Raw genomic sequence first — 18,165 nt, 5'->3', positions numbered from 1 at the left:
AGGAGTTGTGTTGGTAACACACAAAAAAAAGATTTCCTGTCCTTTCCTGACTGCTTTGCATGGAGTCTTTTGAACCCTAAATCTATCTGCCACAAACAAGGTTACCCTACATTCTGCTAAGCATAACTTCTTTCTCAAATTGATACGACAAACTAACAAGTTGCACTTTGTTTCTCAGGGAGGGTTCTATCTTGTCAAAGGTTACACAGCAGCACAAGGGGACAAAAGAGCTTTTGCAGTGAGCCCTGTGTCTCCTTCCTTGCTTTTATTTGTGCTGGGAAGAGGGTTTTTTTTGAGCAACCCCTCCCCATCACAACACATGTGCATGCTTCTCTCAGTAGACTCCCATAATTCTACCAAACTGGCTGTCTGGGTCACAAGGCTTGGTCATCAACCTAATAGCCCTAGGAAAGCTGGTCAGGGCTTTCCTTCCTGTCTAGATTGCTGTGTAGAACCAGAGAGAAGCAGCAGTTCTTTGAGGATATACTGAGAGAGCAAACAGCCTGCACTGTTACATCTTATCTTCCTGATTCATTGCCCACCTCTATGAACTGGTACTGCTCTTCCAGCACCTCTGGGCTCCCCGTTCTTCATTCCTGATCAGGAGGACAGGGGACAGAGCTGGCAGTGTGACATACATCTCTCTTGATGGCACAGTCTGACTACACTGTTCCTGACTCCTGTGAGCAGCTCGGTCTGGGCTTGCACGCACACAGACAGGAGCCCTGCCTCCTTGCTTGGGTAGTTTTTGAGTCACATCAAGCCCCAGCCCTTATTTAGTGTGACCCTGCAACCACCAGTCCTGGCACAACATAATGGGGGGGGGAGGAAGGCAGAAAGGAAGTGGCAGCAACTGCTCAAATTGGCACAAATGCTGAGAACAACACCTGCCCAGGGCTGTTTCATGTAACCCTCAGAATCCCTTATGTATCCAGGGCTAATGAGCTTGGTCAGTGCTCTACTGAGTTAAATGTCCTTGTGTAGCAGACAACATGAAGTATAAAAGGGAGGTATCTGGCTATGAAATAAAATGAAGCATTTGGCCAGGTTGGTGTAGAGCAAGCTCTGGTGTTGCTTGCACAGTCCAGTCACAGGCTGCCAGGTTCTGTCTGTTTGTCAGGTTGGCTGCACAGGAGCACTGGTTGGTACTCCTCAAGGCAAGGTGGCACTTTGTGGTTTAAAAAAAAACAACAAACTTTTAATTTTGTTGTTTTAAGGAAAAATATTTATGAACTTAATCCTTTGACTGGCATTCTTCAAACCAAGCATTAGTGTCTGGGCTTCTGGAACCAATCAAACTAAACCCAAACTGCTATTTAATACTTTACCATGAAAATACCTGCACATTTTACTGATCACTGTTTGGCTTTACCATCAGCAACTCTCTTTCTATTGCAGTAAAGTATAAACACAACCTACCAAAGGAAGTTAAGGCAAGGCATTCAATATTTTTTTTATTTGAAGAAGAGATATAATTAAAACCAGCAGTACTAAATGTTCTATATAACTGATACTAGAGTATATCACAATATTATTAATGCTGTGCTCAGCTTATGGCATGGTTATGAGTTTTGCAGCTATAGCTTCATTTCTGAGACCTGAATTGTTTTTCCAATTCATTTATCCCTCTTCTGGATTCATGACTGCAGAAACGTTCAAGGTCGTTGCCCCAGAATAACAAATGATTTTAATATATGTGCATATTTAATTGCAGTGTAATTAAATATAGCTATGGTTGTGTTTAGACTTCAAAAATAAATATAACTATTAGACTTTAATTGGCAACTGACCCTACAAAGAGGAAACAAAGCCTTCTTGTTGCTTGACAGCTCTTCTGGCTGTAACCACTTTCAGAGCTGGGAGAGGAAGAGAAATTGAGTTAATTGAAAGCACTCCTAAAATTAGTAGATATTACTATTAACTGAAGGATTTCTATAATTACATACCATGGCTACTTAATTACCAAAGCTGAAAAATTATAACCTCATCACCTTGCTGTCCCAGACCTGCTCTCTTCAGTTCTACATTAAAAAACAGTGTGAGAGCCAAACTTCTTCTCAATAGTTTTATTTGGTTTTTTTTTTTTTAAACTTCCCACTTTGAATTTGTCTATAACATTGTTTTTTGAAGCAAAGTTTGGCTTTTTTGGTGATTGTTCTTAAAGGTAGAGGTGCCTTGGTTTTCATTCTTCCACTTCAGTACGTAGGATGTCAGTTACATATATCATGCATTTAATGCTAATAAATCTGGGTATGTATATTAATTAACATTATATATCTAAATTAATATTATATATAAAAATTAATGGTATACCTGGGTATCTAGCTTCTTATCATTCCCCCTGGATTTGGGCTTGGGTTTTTAATCCTCCTCTTCTAACTGGAAGAGCTAGAAGAGTACAAAACTTAATCCATTAACCATTCAACTGAGGTAAAATGGTCTGACAAAGTAAGGACTGATGAACTCAGGAAGCCAGACTCAAGTGATGAAGTTTCTCTGTTTCAACAGAGATAGAATGCTATAAGTAAATACGAAGTTTTGAGGGAAGCATTGAAGTTATGTTATTTATGACACTAACCTAATACCAAACCTTTTCTTGCAGGTCCCCCAGCTTCCTGGATTTTCCTGGCTAAAGCCCTGCCTTTCAGCATCTGATATCGTGTACATTGGTCTGAGGGATGTGGATCCTGCTGAGTAGTAAGTTGATTTAGTATAAAGGTTTTTTGTAAATGCTGAAATCATGAACTGATTTCCACATCTGAGTGTTCAGAAGGGTTGCTAGAATAAAGTTCAGTTCAGTAAGGATTTTTTTTTTTAAAACTTATTTTAACAGCTATATTTTGAAGAACTATGATATCCAGTATTTTTCTATGAGGGACATTGATCGCCTTGGAATACAGAAAGTCATGGAAAGAACATTTGAACAACTGATGGGCAGGTAAAAAAACCTATTATCTGATCTAAACTGCTTTCATCATCCACCTCTTCACTGCTCTCCTGAAAGTTATTTAAGTGAATTCACTTAAGTCATGAAGTCATGTTGGTGTAAGGCAGCTTAGCAGAACTGTGATGCTGTCCAGTGAATAGTAAAGTCTTAGCACTGACTCTGGTCCTCAGCCTCCACATCTTAAACTGAAACCTTTTAAGTATTTAGCAAAAAGCTACAGTATGATCTGTTCTGTTTCTTGAGAAATTACACATTTTGCTGCAGTTTGACAAGATGCTTCAATCAACTAGAGTCTAGGATGCATGTTGGACTTAAAAATATACATATAGCAACTTGACAGTAACTTAAATTTAGCTGGTAGAATATGAGGTAGAGGTATTTGATGGCTTCCTTCCTGGACACTCACATGTGCTGTCCTGATGACAAAGGCAGTGTTCAGCTAGTGAAGGTCACTGTTACCAATCCCTTAAGTTCAGTACTGAAGTATTTACTAATCTTGCTCAAGTTTAGAGAATCACAACTGGGAGCAAATCCTGCTAATCTATGGTATTATATTATGTACAGATATATAACAAACCCCTTGACTAGGGACTTGTGGAATGGAGCAGAGTTAGCAAGAGCAGAACAAAGTCCTGTCAGCAGAACAAGGTCTGTGTGTCTGTGCTGATGCTGCTGTGCCTGCAGCTGTGCCAAGTCAAGTCCACCACTTAAATAGCTCCTCTGCATGAGCAGGGAGTGTCCAGTTTATTAGGCTGTCATCAGTTGCCAGATTTCATGTAGTAACAAACTGAAGTTTTAGGTTTGAGATTATCCTTCATTTTTTCATCATCTAGGCTTACATAGTAGAGTTTGGAGACAGCCTTCAACTTAATGACCTGAAAAATGTAGAATGCCCCATTTGTCTTGCTGAGCTGTCTGAAATCCTCAGGCTTGTTGCTTGTTGCTGTTTGGCTCCATCCTAGATACAAATCAATGGCTCAGCCTTTCACCCCGGCTTTCTGTACAGAAGGAGAAAAGGCTGGATTACATCAGCCAATTCTCTACATTTTTCCAACTAAGGTAACAAAGTACCAGATAAGATGGTTAGTACTAAAGTACTTGTCTTCTGCCAAACCACACCTGACTGGATGTTTACTGAAACTAGAAAGACAAACCTCTGCTTTTCCAATTTGTACTGAGGAAAGTTCTGAGCTAAGGTATTTCAGAGTCCAAATACATAAAAAGAAAGAAAAAAAAAAAAAAAGAAAAAAAAAAAAAAGACCTTTCCAAATATATATGTATAGGATTTAGGGGTAATCCTTAGCATTATGGAGCATGATGCTATTTTGCTTAACAGCCTGGACAGTACGAAATACATGTAGATAAAATCTGAAGCTCTGAGACTGCTTTTCTTGCTTTGTTCTGTATCAGGAGACAGAGACCAATTCACCTGAGTTTTGACATTGATGCTTTTGATCCCTCACTGGCTCCAGCAACTGGGACTCCTGTTCTAGGTGGATTAACTTACAGAGAAGGCATGTACATCACAGAGGAAATCCACAACACAGGTAGGAGTTGTCCAACCAACAGCACTGGAGTAAGGACAGGACAAAGTACACAGAGCTCATACTGGTTGTTTTTCCTGTGTGAGTAGATAAATGTGGTGAAAGCTAAGGTGCCCAGAGTCAGTTCAGCCTTCAGTAAGGCAAAAAGAAGTCCTATGGTTGGGCAGTACCCCAGGTGTTGGAAGCAGCTTAACCATAAACAATTTCAACTTACCAGAAGTAAAATATATAATATTAACAACTACTACCAAAAATTATTTGGTCATCTTGCATAATGCAAGATGGTTCCCTATTCCTAACCACAAGGTAAGATGTAAAAGCAGGCCTCTGGAATTAACAAAAATGGATGCCAAGATTTTTAACCAGTTTGAAGTTCCATTCCAGAATTAAAGACTAACAATCAAGCTTTCATTAAATATACTGCAGTTGACTCATAAGGACTCTCCTCCTTATGTCATGCAGTTTTTATTTAATGTGTTTAAGCAATGAGTTATTTGCAGTAAAAGAAGGAAAAAGACCAACCAGACAATAGTCAGCAGAACCATGAACATAATGGCAAAAAAATACTAATTTATATCCCCTAATTTTTAGACTGGGAGAAAACAAATTTAAAATACAGGCCTCTCATAAGTGTACATGGAGGATCATTATTTTTTCCTGGATGCTAAAAGGATGAAGGAATGGCAGTTTGATGTAAGAGAACCAAGTGAAAAACCACAAACTCACATTTAAGATTGGTAATTTCATCCCTCCCTTCAGAACCAGTTTTACATGTCAAAGGAGGGGGGAAGCTCACAAGCTCAAATACCAGACTTGATATAATGAATGAAAGAAAGCCCAGAGAGATTTTTGGTTTTTTCATAGTTACAAAGCTGTAAATCATTTTCACAGGAATGCTTTCAGCTGTAGACATGGTTGAAGTCAATCCACTTCTTGGAGCTTCTCAAGAGGAAGTGAATGCAACTGCCAGTCTTGCCATCGACGTGATAGCAACGTGCTTTGGGCAGACAAGGGATGGAGCACACATGGCTTTTGATGAACTCCCAACACCCAGTTCTCCAGATGAATCTGACAGTGAAGAGCAAGTGAGGATTTAAGAATCCACAGTGTTGGGTACATTGGACTTTAGAGCTCTGCTGAGGCACTTGAATGGATAGATTGTCAACACTTGGCAAATACTGTTAACTTCTCAATTTTTAAATAAACTAGCTTTTCCACTGATTGGTCGCTACTTTATTACATATCAAGATTTATTCGTTTAGTCAAGTATACACAAATGAAGACAATAAAATATTTATTACCTTCTTATTAACCTTACCAGTAGTTAAAAGTCTGTCTCTGCATTTTCCTTTCACTGCCATTCTCTGTCGCTCTAGTGTCAGTACAGTACCAGCTGAAGATGCTGCCTTGTGAGACAGTTCAATCCCTCAAGACAGTCAGAGGGAACAGAGAGCCCATCCAGTTCCTCAGCAGTGGAAAAGCTCAGCTCAGTCATCAATTGTCAAGTGCGGAAGAACTTGTAGTAGACCAAACCTCCTAGGATGATTACTTCCAGGATGATGATAATTGACAGCAACAACTTATTAGTGGTCACTCTAGAATGAAAAAATTAATCAAGATAGCTTTTCTTCCCTTGATTATGAAAGCAAATTCTAAATAATTGCTGCTTTACCCTGCTTGAGACCATGAAGTGCTGTTTGAATAGCTCTTAACAAAGAGGAAGGGACAAACTCAGTAGTTTCCTACTTATTTTCCAAGAAATTCTGCTTAAATCTTCTGTTAAACAGTAACAGTTCTGTTCCTCTTTCCTCTGCCCTGTGTAGGGCAGATCATTCAGTTCATATGTGCCTACTCATTTAGTTATGTGAAGAGGAAAACATCAGCTGAAATCCTATGCTACAACCCACTTTGTGGTGCTTTTACTATGGGGTGCTTTTACTAGGAAGTATGTAAAAACTATTTAACTGGAGTAAAATTATAAAATCTCAAAATAATGTACTTTTGCTACTGAAAGTTACAGTTATCATGACTGCCTTTAGCAATGGAAATAAGGAAAGGTGACTGGGTCAGAAGTACCTTCCAAAAATACAGTACATGAACTGGCTTAGAAGGGCAGTTAAACCATATAGTTAAAAAACACTTAAGCAGCCAAGGTTTCAGTCATCAAAATAATAAATGGTGAGGCTCAGAGTTTGCCAGTTGCCAGTCCAGCTACTCTAGGGCATTGCTATGGGCTGAACAGCTCTGTCTGTGTCATCAGGCACCAACTCACCTCCTGGACATAGAACGCAGAATCTTGCGACTCTTGCTCAAGTTCTCACTTGTATTCACCAACTAAGAGACAAATACGGTTATTTGTTAGCTGAACAAGCATACAGCAACTCTGTAAAGATGCACCTGGAAATAGCTGGTGTTAGAATATGGCAGTTGATAATGGGACCAAGGTTATAACCATCTATTCTCAAAATTCAGAGACAGTGGTTGATCTCTACACAAAGTACAAGCTGAACGCACTGTCTCCTTCCTAAGGAGGCACGAACACTTTCACATATACTTCCTCAGATATGTACCAAGATATGCAATTTAGGATCACTTTCCCTTTAGTTCATCTACAGATAGCTCCTTCATTTAATTTAATTTCTTTATTGTAATTAATAGAGGCACAAGAAAATGATACTTCCATGTTCTCCCCAGTGCATATCTGAACTGTTTGTTTGAAATGCCTTTCCATTTCCAGCAAAGAAAGAACCACAATGCACTGACAGGTCTAAGTGACCCAGTGCATATGAGCTCTGAACTGTTAATAGATAACCCATTTCAGCTTTCTAATGCTCAGAAATGAACTGTTAAGTATTTCTCAGTCAGCTATTAAGAAGCACGTAATTAAGTGAGGTCACAGACAACTGAAGAGGCTGTTGTCTCACAGAGAGCCAGGATTCACCATGTATGGCCACTGGAGGTCTCCAAGTGAGATTTCACCATCCCACTTCCAAACCTTCAAGGGAAGTGAAAGGTAAGCCAGGTCACTCAGCATCACACCCCCTGCACAGACCCTCTGTAGTTTAAGCTATTGCCTGGCCCTGCAGCAATGTTGCTTTGCACTGAGATGTACAGGACCAAGCTCACTGGGGACATCCCAGATGACTGGAAGTTGGCCAATGTCACGCCAATCCATAAGAAGGGCCGGAAGGAAGACCCGGGAAACTCCAGGCCTGTCAGCCTGACCTCAGTGCCTGGCAGGGTTATGGAACAGATCATCCTGGGGGCAATCACACAGCACCTGCAGGATGGACAGGGGATCAGACCCAGCCAGCACGGGTTTAGGAAGGGCAGGTCCTGTCTGACCAACCTGATCTCCTTTTATGATCAGGTGACCCGCCTGGTGGATGAGGGGAAGGCTGTGGATGTGGTCTATCTGGACTTCAGCAAAGCCTTTGACACCGTCTCCCACAGCATTCTCCTGAGAAAGCCGGCTGCCCACAGCTTGGACAAGCGTACTCTGCACTGGGTTAAGAATTGGCTCGAGGGCCGGGCCCAGAGAGTGGTGCTGAATGGGGCTGCTTCCAGTTGGCGGCCGGTCACCAGTGGTGTCCCCCAGGGCCCAGTCCTGTTCAATATCTTCATTGATGACTTGGATGAGGGGATTGAGTCCATCATCAGCAAGTTTGCTGATGACACCAAGCTGGGGAGAAGTGTGGATCAGCTGGAAGGCAGGAGGGCTCTGCAGAGGGACCTGGACAGACTGGAGAGTTGGGCTGATTCCAATGGGATGAGGTTCAACAAGGCCAAGTGCCAGGTCCTGCACTTTGGCCACAACAACCCCATGCAGCGCTACAGGCTGGGGACAGAGTGGTTGGAGAGCAGCCAGGCAGAAAGGGACCTGGGAGTCTGGATTGACAGGAAGCTGAACATGAGCCAGCAGTGTGCCCAGGTGGCCAAGAAGGCCAATGGCATCCTGGCCTGGATCGGGAACAGCGTGGCCAGCAGGTCCAGGGAAGGGATTCTGCCCCTGTACTCAGCCCTGGTGAGGCCACACCTTGAGTACTGAGTTCAGTTCTGGGCCCCTCAGTTCAAGAAGGATATTGAGGACCTCGAACAGGTCCAAAGGAGGGCAACCAAGCTGGTGAAGGGACTCGAACACAGATCCTATGAGGAGAGGCTGAGGGAGCTGGGGCTGTTCAGCCTGAAGAAGAGAAGGCTCAGGGGAGACCTCAATGCTCTCTACAACTACCTGAAAGGAGGATGGAGCCAGGCGGGAGTTGGTCTCTTTTCCCAGGCAACTCTCAGTAAGACAAGAGGGCATGGTCTTAAATTGTGCCGGGGGAGGTTTAGGTTGGATGTTAGAAAGAATTTTTTCACGGAAAGGGTGATCAGACATTGGAACGGGCTGCCTGGGGAGGTGGTGGACTCTTCGTCCCTGGAGACATTTAAAAAGCGACTCGATATGGCACTCAGTGCCATGGTCTAGTGACTGTGGCGGTAGTTGTTCAAGGGTTGGACTCGATGATCTCTGAGGTCCCTTCCAACCCAGCCTATTCTATGATTCTAAGCTGGAAAGAGAAGCATGCTAGATTTTCAATCTTTGCTGTGAAAAACCAAGCAAGAAGAAAGCTGGCTTCTAGCTGCACTGTGTGGTTAATAGAAATCATAAATACAATGCCTAAAAGGCTCACAATAACAGACAGCTTCATAAACAGTGGTGGAGAGACTGATGTGCTTGAAGCACTGCAATATTTTTTATCAGAACAGACAAAAGCTATGCCTACCAATTTAAGGATCACATTTCCATTCCTCCACTCCAACCCAAATTTGGGAGCAGGACAAATAAAATTCTGACAGAAAAACTACTTAAATGAAAACGCTGCAGGCTTTGTTGCAATGAGAAGCAGTAACTTGCAAGAAAAGGGGTACACTTTTTGTCTTGGTTGAGGATGCTTACTTGACAAACTGAGGGTCCCCCGGAAGCCACTCACCTAAAAGCTTTACATTCAAGAATCCCTTGTACACACAAAGAAAATCCCATCAGTTTATTACTTCAAAAACTGAATTATCAGTTTTGTATGTATGTGTAAACAGAACAAGTTAACTACTTTTTAAAGTTTCCAAAGTAGGAGAGCTTCTTGGCCCAAGGATGAGGTACAGGTATCTTGTCTGACAGTATTTTCTGTCCTTAGCTAACCTACAAATACAGAAAGGTTGATAGTTAAGTTTCTATGAAATTTCGTTACAAGAATTTGCTAACTCCTTCCCAAGTCTAACCTTTTATGACTAATCTAGTGCTTGGCAACTCCTGAGTGTTCTTTTAAATAGAGCGTTTTCAGTAAAGTTATTCTTCAGCAGGTTTACAGGTCTAACATCCCACCTTGCATCACAAGCATCCTTGCATTGTGCTGTGGGCCCTTCTACACCAATTATTTCCCTTCTGTGAGCACAGACAGGCGGCAGCCTGGATTTTTATCCACAGAAACATCAGTTGGATTACCACGTTAAGGGAGTCTCCGAGTACTTACTGGCATTTGGTTCCTACAAAACCAGCACCATGTTGCTTCAACACAATGCTCCCAAGTTCTCTGCTTACTCTGCTCTTGGTGCGTTCCAGCTGCTCCCGCTGCTCCCCCAGCTCCTCGATGATTTCGGTGCCGATCTGGTCGGTCTCGGCAGCGATTCGGTGAGAGCGCTCAATGCTCTGACTGGCTCGGTTCAGGCTGTCTGTTCCCTGGAGCAGCAGCACCCTCTGTGACTGCAGAATCGTCTGAAAAATAACATATGCTTAACATTAAGCACACAGAGGTCTTAAAAAGTCAGGACATGACTCCATAGATCATGCATTTGTACAGCTGTACGTGCTCCTTATGTCAACTGATGCAGCCCAGTTAATCTTGAAAGAGTGCTTGTCAACATTGCAAGATTATGGCCAAATCTGATTACACCTTGGAAAAGGATAGGCAGCTAAAGAGTTGAAACAGCAACTATTTACTTTATCATTAAAAAAGAAAAAAACAAACATTTACATGAAAACAGTACCTCTGCTTTCCAGATGCTAACTATCCCTTTCATTCATATCTAAATTCAGTCTTATTTGTGACTTCACAGTGGGTTGCCAGGAAGGTATTTAAGACCTTACATGAAAAGGATTAGGAACAAACAGCAGTAACAGATGGACTGCTACATAACAAAGCTCCTCTTTTCATGCCAGTAGCCTCAGCTAGAAGATAAGAAATGTTTGATGACCTTGGGGTCAAAAGGTAGCTCAAAAGAAAGCATTTTCTTAAACTTCAAAATTCTAATCTACCACCCCTGCTCTCAGGTTTCAGAGGAATCAATCAAGAGGAATCGAATGCAGAAAATTTACCAAGCTACTGTAGAACAAAATAAGAGCCTCCCTCCTACCTCCTTCTCTAGGCAGACAAAAGTCCACCTCCATGAACTTTCTGTACAGATGACAGCACTTCAAAAATACCCAACAGATTCAGTCCCACTAGCTCAGATATATCTATGCATCATCTCTGGTTAATGATGGGTGTACTTCTTGCACTGTACTTCTTGCACATCCACAGCTAACAAAGTGCTAAGAGAATGATGACTTCTGTTTTCTTGAAATTACTTATACTGAGATTGCTTAAAAGATAATTCCAGCAAAGAATTTATGCAGTGCCTGACCCATACACTTTGCTAGTTTTGGAGACTAAAACGAGATCAGTTACTTCTTTTCAGGCAACAGCATTTTTTCTGTTTTCACTGCTGGAGGGGAATTATTAAATTAAAAGCATTTCATTAAATTAAAAGCATTTCATTAAATTAAAAGCATGTTTTGTAAGCTACAAAGCACAGCATTCAAGAAGCTCCATTTTGATTATATCTTTGTTTCACGGAATGGAAAAGCTCTCCTTTGAGTCCCAAGTGTTCTTTCTCCTCCCAGAGATTTTCATGTCACACAGAGAGCTACACAGGGAGTTACACAAGCACAGAAGCTAAGTGGGTGAGAGTAGAAACACTGTCAGCAATACACCTGGAGTATTTTTAAACAATCTCAGCAACGCTAAATAAAATTTCTATCTCATTCTTACACTTTGTTCATTTTCAGTGGAGAAGATTCCGTATTTCGTATCTCCTTGGCTTCCAGGTCCCAGTCCCAAATCTGTGCTTCTCATCTCTCTCTGGAACATGGAGAGGTCTCTTCTGTAGGCTCGGATTTTGCTCATCATTTGGTTGCGGAAAACCAGCGGAGCGTACTTCAGCTCTTCCTCCATTTCCCGCAGCTTTAATGACAGAAAATGTGTTTATGTTTTAAAGCACCAAATCTGCCCTTGCCAGCAGCTCTACTCAACACTCACCAGCAGAGGAAGGGATTCATGGGTTTTTATGTGATGGGTTTGGGGAGGAGGATTAACCCCAAGCCCTACACCCCTCGATCTGGTATCAGTCTCAACCGTTCCGCCCACCGCTGTTCAGCACACGTGGGTTCTGAGATCCACAATGCCTCAAGAAAAAAATATTAACAAATTGCCAAGCATAAATGCTTGGGGTTTTTTTTCTATCATCACCCACTCACTTCAAAATGTGCAGTTCTCAGGATAGTTTAAGCATTTCGAGGATGCTTAGGATATAGGGTATCAGCTTCTCATCCTATCTATGCAACAGGGATCTATCACATGGCAGATGTGCCATTAAATGCACACTCTGAACACCTGGGCCTGGCAACTGGAGTTAGGATTTGTAATTCTGGATGTATGAATTGTCACATCAACTTTTAGTGGCAGGTATTGAACATTCACAGCGCTTAAAGCTGTCCACCAGCATGAGCTCTCTCAGAACAGAGCACCACAATCAGCTGTGACTCAAAAAACATTGCAACAAATAACAGATTAATATGAAAAGAAAGCCAAATCCATAATGCCTTGTTCAAAAAGGCAAGTCACATGGGGTCTTACATGCTGTTCCATTCACCTGCTGTTCAGGAAGCCTATGTAATAGAGGTTTCAAATAGTCAAGGTCCCTGATTTTTAACCATCAGGCTATTGTAGAAAGATTAGTTAAGACCAACATGAAAAAAGACAAATGGGGAAAAAAGAAGTAGATTCTCAACATGCTGTCCCTGCAGCCTTTAGCCATTTTAATTGCACCTCTATCACTCTCCTTTGTTCAAAGGGAAGGCAATATCCAAACCAAGCGTTTGGATATCAAAAAAATCCTCACAGCCACAAGCAAGATGATTTGTCTGAATCTGCATACACAGACAGATAAAGATAACAACCTTGATAAACACAGACACATTTATCAAATCAATGAATCAAACATTAAAAAAACCAACAACCCATATCTGCCTGCCAGAATAGGATCTATAAAGAAAGTAAAATTTGGAAGTACTGTTCTTTTTAAGGCATCAATATTTCAGCCAGTCAGCAAACCCAGAAGCCTCAAGTTTTACCGTTTCATTTGCCTCACGTTGCTTCTCATCGAATTCTCGAACAAGTTTTTTCTTCTCCTCTGTGAAAAAAAAAAAGGTATTATGTCAGATAAACTACTGGGGAATGACTATGTAACTCCAAATTAGTCCATTATAGATAAGGAAGCCATCACAGATGGCTGATTACAGAGATAACAGCTCAAAATTTTCCTCCAACAGGAATACCCTGTTCTTACCACAACCTTTCAGAAGGGGGTGGGGGGAGAGAGAGCTGAAAACACCCTCCCAAATTCTGCCTACTACCTCTGGTAGACAAAAAGAAATAATTTTTCAAACTCAAAAGTTTTCTGAGCCATTATCCTCTAATTTAGAACTTTTTCTGCACAGGCATGTAGCAAGAAGACAAGGGGAAATGGTTTAAAATTTGAAAAGGGCAGATTTACATTAAATATTGGGAGGAAATTCTTTCCTGTGAAGGTGGTGAGACACTGGCACAGGTTGCCCAGGGGAGCAGTGGAAGCCCCATCCCTGGCAGTGTTCAAGGCCAGGCTGGATGGAGGTCTGAGCAACCTGGTCTGGTGGGAGGTGTCCCTGCCCATGGCAGGGGGCTTGGATCTGCATGCTCTTTAGGGTCCTTTCCAATCCATTCTATGATTCTATGAATTTCCACTAACAGAACTATGTGTTAAAAAACAACATTTAACCTGAAAGAACAACAAAGAGGACATGCTCATCGATATTTCTTAATTTTTACATGCATTTGGCAAGATTACTGAAGGCTGAAACTATAATTTGGATCTGAACAGGAAGTCAAGTGAATCTATAACTCTAAGTGAGTCCTGAAGTTCCTGCCAGATTGGGCACTCTGCATTCTCATGCTCATGAAGTAACTAGATAAGCAGGACAAGCATTCTAAAGTACTTGAAGATGAAAGATGCCATCAGGGTACCAACTCAGGTTCAGGAATTAATGCTTCCCAAATGCCTCCCTCCACTGGAATGACATTGTTTGAATCAGCCACCAAAACTACACAATTTTAGTTGTCTCAAACAGTCAAACAAGACAGATCCTTGTATGGCTTTGGAGGCTGTTATTCTATTCTTAAACAAAACCTTATGAAAGGTATTTTGCACATGTTAAATAACTGTCATACATTTTTAACATCCATGATCAATGAAAGTATGATTCTGAAACTCCCCTTATCTCAATGAAGCAAAAACTTATGTTTTCATAAGCTTTGCAAAAGCCCTGAAGACAACCACTCTTGTAGACTACTGCAAATTAAACCACATTCTGTCAGAAGCATGATAAATATGCACTCCTCTCAGGAAAGAACACTTCAATTGTAAATAAAATTCTGTGTAGTAAAAAATGCAGATAGTCATCTTGGTAACACTTCTCTAATTTGATTAACTTAAAAGATAAAATTAAAAACAATATTATGAAAATATCACTGCAGTAAAAAAACCCCAAAAATAAAAAAATTTGATTAAAGAGTTTTTGCAAATATGATCCCCTGCAAAAGACACTGGACTCTCAACAGAGAAAAGGAAAAAAATCTGAAGCAATCAGAATATTTTTATATAGCTCCTCCCATATACATAACATGCCTAAGCTGTAGGCTTTCCTTTTCAGTTCAAATTCATATTAAGCCCCCAAATTTGAGCTGCAGAAGACAAAATTAAAACCCATAATCTAAGAAGAAGCTATGCTCTCAATAAACACACAGAATTACTACAGACTGAGTTATTATGACTGTTACTATATTACACACTTGCTGACATCAGAAAATGCAGTTTCACGTCCCAGTTTATCAGGAGGAAATGCTGACTTTAGAGGTTCCTGAATACATTCTCTTGAACTTTTTCCATGATTTGCCATTATGTACATTTGTGCTGATGCAATTATTTGTGTAGCTGGATTGCATGTGAGATCACTGACACAACCTGCTGGAAAACAGCCTTCAGAAGTCAGTATTTTGTTTCACACAGGTCATTGCACTAATATGATTTAAGTCACAGAATCACAGAATGGTTGGGTTGGAAGGGACCTTAAAGATCACCCAGTTCCAAGCCCCCTGCATGGGCAGGGACACCTCCCACCACACCAGGTTGCTCAGAGCCCCATCCAGCCTGGCCTGGAACACTTCCAGGGATGGGGCAGCCACAACTTCCCTGGAAACCTGTGCCAGTGTCTCACCATCCTCACAGGAAAGAATTTCTTCCTAATGTCTGACTTAAATCTCCCCTATTCAAATTTTAAACCATTTTCACTTGTCTACCCACTACACACCCGTGTAAAAAGCCCTACCCCAGCTTTCCTGTAGCCCCCTTCAGATATCGCAAAGCTGTTATTAGGTCACCTCAGAGCCTCCCCTTCTCCAGGCTGAACAACCCCAACTTCCTCAGCCTGGCTCCATAGGGAGCTGCTCCAGCCCTCTGATCATTTTAGTGTCTCTCCTCTGGACACGTTCCAGGAGCTCCGTGTCCTTCTTATGCTGGGGACTCCAGAACTGGACACAGTGCTCCAGGTGGGGTCTCAAGAGCAGAGCAGAGGGGGAGAATCCCCTCCCTTGACCAGGGGTCTGTGCTTCTTCTGGTGCAGCTCAGGACACTGTTGGCTTTCTGGGCTGCAGGTGCACACTCAGAGCTCATGTTGAGCTTCTGTTCCACCATCACCCCAAGTCCTTCTCCTCAGGGCTGCCCTCAATCCTTTCTCCTCCCCTCTGCATTCCTGCATGGGATTGTCTCGACCCAGGAGCAGAACCTCGCCCTCGCTGAGCTTCACGCAGCCTCCCCGCACACCGCTGCCCGGGCCGGAGGAAGCAGCAGTGTTTTGCCTTCTTTGCGTCCCCCAGGCGGATTACAAAGAGCATTGCACTTAAAAACGAGCAGCCGAAGAAATAAATGCAAATTTCCCAAAGTTAAACAGCTTGAGACTTTTTTTGTCTATCTGCCAAGAAGAAATCAATGAACCCGTGGCTTGAAAGCCACGGATCCAGCCTCTCACAAGTACCAGAATACACCGAGTTGTGTAATTCATACCACTCCAGATTAAACTGCTACTCAAAGAACTTTTTAAAATGCAGTAGAAGTAAAAACCACCTAAGCCACAGTACCACTACCCACATGCTCATCAGCATTTAACCCATTTATGTCCAATGAGTTAGAAATCGATTCAGTTGAAAAGTTAAGCTAACTGAATTAATTAAAGTATCCATATTTAAAACTGATTCAGGCTGTTTAAAATGCCTTATGAACTTGGAAGGAAAAAGAATTGTTTCTAGAGCTAGGAATTTGTTATCCTGTTTATATAGACTGAAACAGCATTTCCAAACTTTTGCCCCAAAAAGATGTCCCAAGGACTACACATTCCATCTTGCCTCAATCTTGGGAGTGTGTCAATCATCTTAAAAGGGCATGCAAGGTTTTTATAGCTTCCTGAAGTTTTCAGATCAGAGAACTCAAAAAAAAAAAAAAAAAAAAAAAGAAAATATGTATATATATACACACACTCTCCCCTTCCCCATAAGTACCAGAATCAGACAAAACACATTAAGATAGTGGAATGCCTCCAGCAGACAGACAAATTCCTCACTTACCTTGAACTCCTTTTAAAAGAGTTTCCAAAATATTACCAGGAATATTATCAGCAACAAATTTAAATAATAGAACGGTTACATTAGAATTTCAGAACATATCTAAAAAAACAGTATACAACTGTTTGTAATCTGATGAAAACCACCAAAATTTACAGTAAGCGCTGTAAAAATTGCTTCTTGTAAACCCCACTGCTCAGAATTCACTGCTCAAGACAACCCCAGTTCCACAGAGAGCTGACAAAGATTTACATCTCAAGATACTGACCACTCTCCTTTCTACAAAGAAATAAGGATTTTTTACAAGGATTTTTTATTTTTTCTTTTATGCTTTTTATTCTTGCTGACTGTTAATGAAAAGTCAGCTTTGAAAGCTGTCATTTGCAGGTTTGAACTTTGTTCCCATATCAACCTTTGTGGAAATGCTGATGATGAGGGTTGAGACTCTGAATTCAACTCATTATTAACTGGAAAGCCAGGTAAGAAAGGTAATATTATGCTTTTCATAGCCTGTGTTATCTAGCACAGACTGGTATATTCTGAATTAAGCAATTTTTATGATTTTACACATAAACACACAAAAATTACCAGTTCTAGGAGAATGACAAGACTCCTGGAGAATATGGTTGGAAGTCCCTACTCATTCTTGTGGTCCAAAACCCAAGCTGAGCTGCAGCAGCTCACAGGAAGGAAGTACTCTATCCAAAGAGATTTAGTGACATTGGTAAAATCCTTCTTGCCGGATCACTTCCTTTTCCAGTTCTCAGAACTCTGCCCGGTGTTAAGAACTGAATTAGAAGCACAATGCCCAGTCCTGCAGAGAAGTGCTCTGTGAGAGTGTTCCACCCACTGCTGTGGTATAAAGAATACACATAAAACCGGGTTTTGCTTCTAACTTTGGGCAGCTTGATAGTTTTTTCTAATCTGCGATTCTGTGGCGCACAAAACCAGACTTTGAAAGTAACCATTTAAAGCGCAAATCTGCTCCGGTAAGCCCTAAAATGCTTGCGAACAGTTGGGATAATAAAAACTGCTTTGAGATCTGATTATGAGACTTTAAACAAGAGTCCAGCGATGACAAAAACAACAACAAAAAAGACCAAACAAAAAACCAAAAAAACCCCAAACAAACAAAATAAACCCGAAACTAGCAAAGCGCTGCAGTTTAAACTGTTGAAGAAAGGCTCCGGGTACCCGAGAGCCGCCGGCGCGGCGGGGAAGCCCCAGCCGAGGCCCAGAGTCCCCGGGCAGGGAGGAGGAAGAGCCCCGCCGGACCTCGGCGGTCGCTCTAGGGAATCAGAGAGGGCCAAGGCTGGGGCCCGAACGCCCGCTCCCGGTGAGGCCGAGCCCGCTCCCCGCCCGCCATCCCGTGACTGGGACGCCCTCCCCGCAGCGAGAAGGAGCGGCCCCCGTCCAGCCCCGCCTCACCGCCCGCGCTGCCCCGCAGCCGTTCGGGGACGCCCCGCAGGTCTCCGTGCAGTCCCCGGAAGATCTCGTGCAGCCGCTCCAGGTGCTCCGAGGACCCGGAGCCCTGGCCCGCCATGGCCGGCGACGGCTACCGCTGCCGCTTCCCCCAGCCCGCTCGGCTGCAAGGGACGCGACGCATCGCCGCTCCCCCGCCAGGCACTTCCGCCATCGGCGGCGGCGTGGGCCCGCAGCGAGCAGCAGG

General features: G+C 42.3%; 2 protein-coding genes across 4 annotated transcripts in view; one reads left to right on the top strand and one right to left on the bottom strand.

The window, feature by feature from the left end:
• ARG2 (arginase 2) overlaps window positions 1-5,712 on the top strand; it is a 22,283-nt gene extending 16,571 nt beyond the window's left edge. The window contains exons 5-8 of the mRNA XM_071744457.1: window positions 2,603-2,697; window positions 2,834-2,938; window positions 4,358-4,494; window positions 5,383-5,712. Of these exons, the coding sequence (XP_071600558.1) occupies window positions 2,603-2,697; window positions 2,834-2,938; window positions 4,358-4,494; window positions 5,383-5,588 (543 nt within the window). The 3' untranslated portion in view covers window positions 5,589-5,712. The remainder of the gene's footprint in view (window positions 1-2,602; window positions 2,698-2,833; window positions 2,939-4,357; window positions 4,495-5,382) is intronic.
• On the bottom strand, window positions 4,898-18,165 carry VTI1B (vesicle transport through interaction with t-SNAREs 1B). 3 transcript variants are annotated; one of them, XR_011725996.1, is made up of 6 exons: window positions 17,925-18,164; window positions 12,920-12,978; window positions 11,559-11,750; window positions 10,070-10,243; window positions 6,764-6,888; window positions 4,898-6,086 (listed from the first exon to the last, which is right to left on the bottom strand). XR_011725996.1 is itself a non-coding variant. In XM_071744463.1 (6 exons), the coding sequence occupies exons 1-6, from the start codon at window positions 18,037-18,039 to the stop codon at window positions 5,993-5,995; spliced, it is 696 nt and encodes a 231-aa protein (XP_071600564.1). In that variant the 5' UTR covers window positions 18,040-18,163; the 3' UTR covers window positions 4,898-5,992. The 3 variants fall into 3 exon arrangements, 2 of the variants coding, with proteins under 2 accessions (XP_071600564.1, XP_071600565.1); XM_071744463.1 differs by having other exon boundaries at window positions 6,764-6,825; window positions 17,925-18,163; XM_071744464.1 differs by lacking the exon at window positions 4,898-6,086 and having other exon boundaries at window positions 6,828-6,888; window positions 10,002-10,243; window positions 17,925-18,165.

This window comes from Heliangelus exortis, chromosome 5, assembly GCF_036169615.1.
Source record: "Heliangelus exortis chromosome 5, bHelExo1.hap1, whole genome shotgun sequence".
NCBI classification, from domain to species: domain Eukaryota; kingdom Metazoa; phylum Chordata; class Aves; order Apodiformes; family Trochilidae; genus Heliangelus; species Heliangelus exortis.
This window is presented reverse-complemented; position numbering and strand designations above follow the sequence as displayed.